The sequence below is a fragment of the Galeopterus variegatus genome, unplaced genomic scaffold (assembly GCF_000696425.1).
Source record: "Galeopterus variegatus unplaced genomic scaffold, G_variegatus-3.0.2 Scaffold216, whole genome shotgun sequence".
NCBI classification, from domain to species: domain Eukaryota; kingdom Metazoa; phylum Chordata; class Mammalia; order Dermoptera; family Cynocephalidae; genus Galeopterus; species Galeopterus variegatus.
The window spans coordinates 270,106-271,670 of NW_007726327.1; the positions used below are offsets into that span (position 1 = coordinate 270,106).

At 62.0% G+C, this 1,565-nt stretch overlaps 1 protein-coding gene across 1 annotated transcript in view; it reads left to right on the plus strand.

The window, feature by feature from the left end:
- FAM110D (family with sequence similarity 110, member D) overlaps positions 1-1,306 on the plus strand; it is a 2,909-nt gene extending 1,603 nt beyond the window's left edge. Inside the window, exon 2 of the mRNA XM_008565991.1 lies at positions 1,052-1,306. Coding sequence (XP_008564213.1) covers positions 1,052-1,306 — 255 coding nt within the window. The remainder of the gene's footprint in view (positions 1-1,051) is intronic.
- The last annotated feature ends 259 nt before the right edge of the window (positions 1,307-1,565 follow it).

Sequence of the window (1,565 nt, forward strand, 5' to 3'; positions counted from 1 at the left end):
CGGAGGGGAAGGGAGCGGCCTGGTGGCCCCTGTGGAGGCCCTGTCTGGGGAGTGAGGACTGAGGTGGGAGATGAGCACACCTGCTGAATAAAGTTAAAACGTTATTTAAATGCGTCGTGGGTTTGGATTGGGGAGCGGATGTCGAGAAAGGGGGAGAGCGGGTCTGCGCGGTGAAGCGCGTGGGATCCGGAGCGGAGGCTCCAGGCCGGCCGTGGGGCCCTGGGCAAGCGCTTAGACGGCCTGGACCACGGCCGCACGCCTCTGTTGCTAGAAGGGCAAGGGGTCGGAGGTAAAGTATTTGAGACCGTCGTACCGCGCGTGGCAAAGTGCCTGGCATATGGGAAGTGCTCCATAAACGGTAGTTGCTTTGGCTGCTACCGGATTAGTACTAACACCACTACGAACATCTCCTCCACCGACCCCCAGGTCGATCCAAACGAGAGCTGGAAGCTGGGAATAAATGACACGCTTGGGAAGTCCTGGGGCGAGGTCTGCTTCAGAAATCTGGGGTCCGCGGCCGCCGAAAGGCCCCATTCGCGGAGCTTTGCTGCCCCCTTGTGGTCACTGGGTATGAAGCGCTGAGATGTGGAGAATCCGACATTGACACTAAACGAAAGGACCCTTCAAACCAGGTATTTTGCCAGCCCGCGGCCTCACATCGTGCTACTGCCTCCTTCACCTTCAAGGACACACAAGGGCACCCGTGTTCCTCACACGTTCGTACCTCTAAGACTTTGTTCACGCCCCTCCTCCGTTGCCTGGGCTACCTTCCCTTTCTCCCACTCATCCTTCTAAGACCACATGCGCTCTCCTTCAAGAAGCATCCCTGGAGTCCCCAGCCTGCCTCCCCCCTCTGAGTGCCCAAGTGCAGCCCCATGTTTGTGCCTCAATTTGTCATCTTGTGTGGGACCCCCTGGCAGTCTGAATTCCCTCTCAATCGCTGACTTTTCCCTACTACAAGTGACCGCGCTCACAGCATGGCCACAGGCAACGTTTGTTGAATTAAATGGGACTGGTCAGGGCGACGGAGCCTGTCCGCTGGGGCGCCCAGCTTCCCGGAAAGTCGTACGAAGGCGCCATCGAGCACAATCCATCCCGATACCCGGGCTATCTCTGCTCATTTCCCCCCTGCATGTTTGTGGGGGAAGGAGGTGAGGACCCCTCCATCTGGACCCCGCTTGAGGACGCCCACCCCAAAGCAGCCTTTCCTGATATCCGGACAAGAGCACGCAGTCACACGGGGTGTCGGGCCAGGGCTTTTATGGAGGTTGGGAGGAGCGGGCGCCCAGTGTGGCCGGCCAGCTAGTCGCCCTTGGGCGCGGCCTTCACCCTCATCTCGGCCAGTTTGTGGGTGAGGACGCCCCACTTGAAGCCGGCCGCGGGGTCGGACTCCTGCGGCTCCGGACTCTCGGCGGCCTCGTCCCCGCGTTCGGGGTCCGGCTCGGGGGTGGGGTCCACGCTGCGCGGCTTGGACGCCGCCGCGGCCTGCTGCTGCTGCCACCTGCTGGCCAGCGCGTCCCACAATCCCGAGCCGCGCGGCACCGCCGCCACCGCCGCCACCGCCG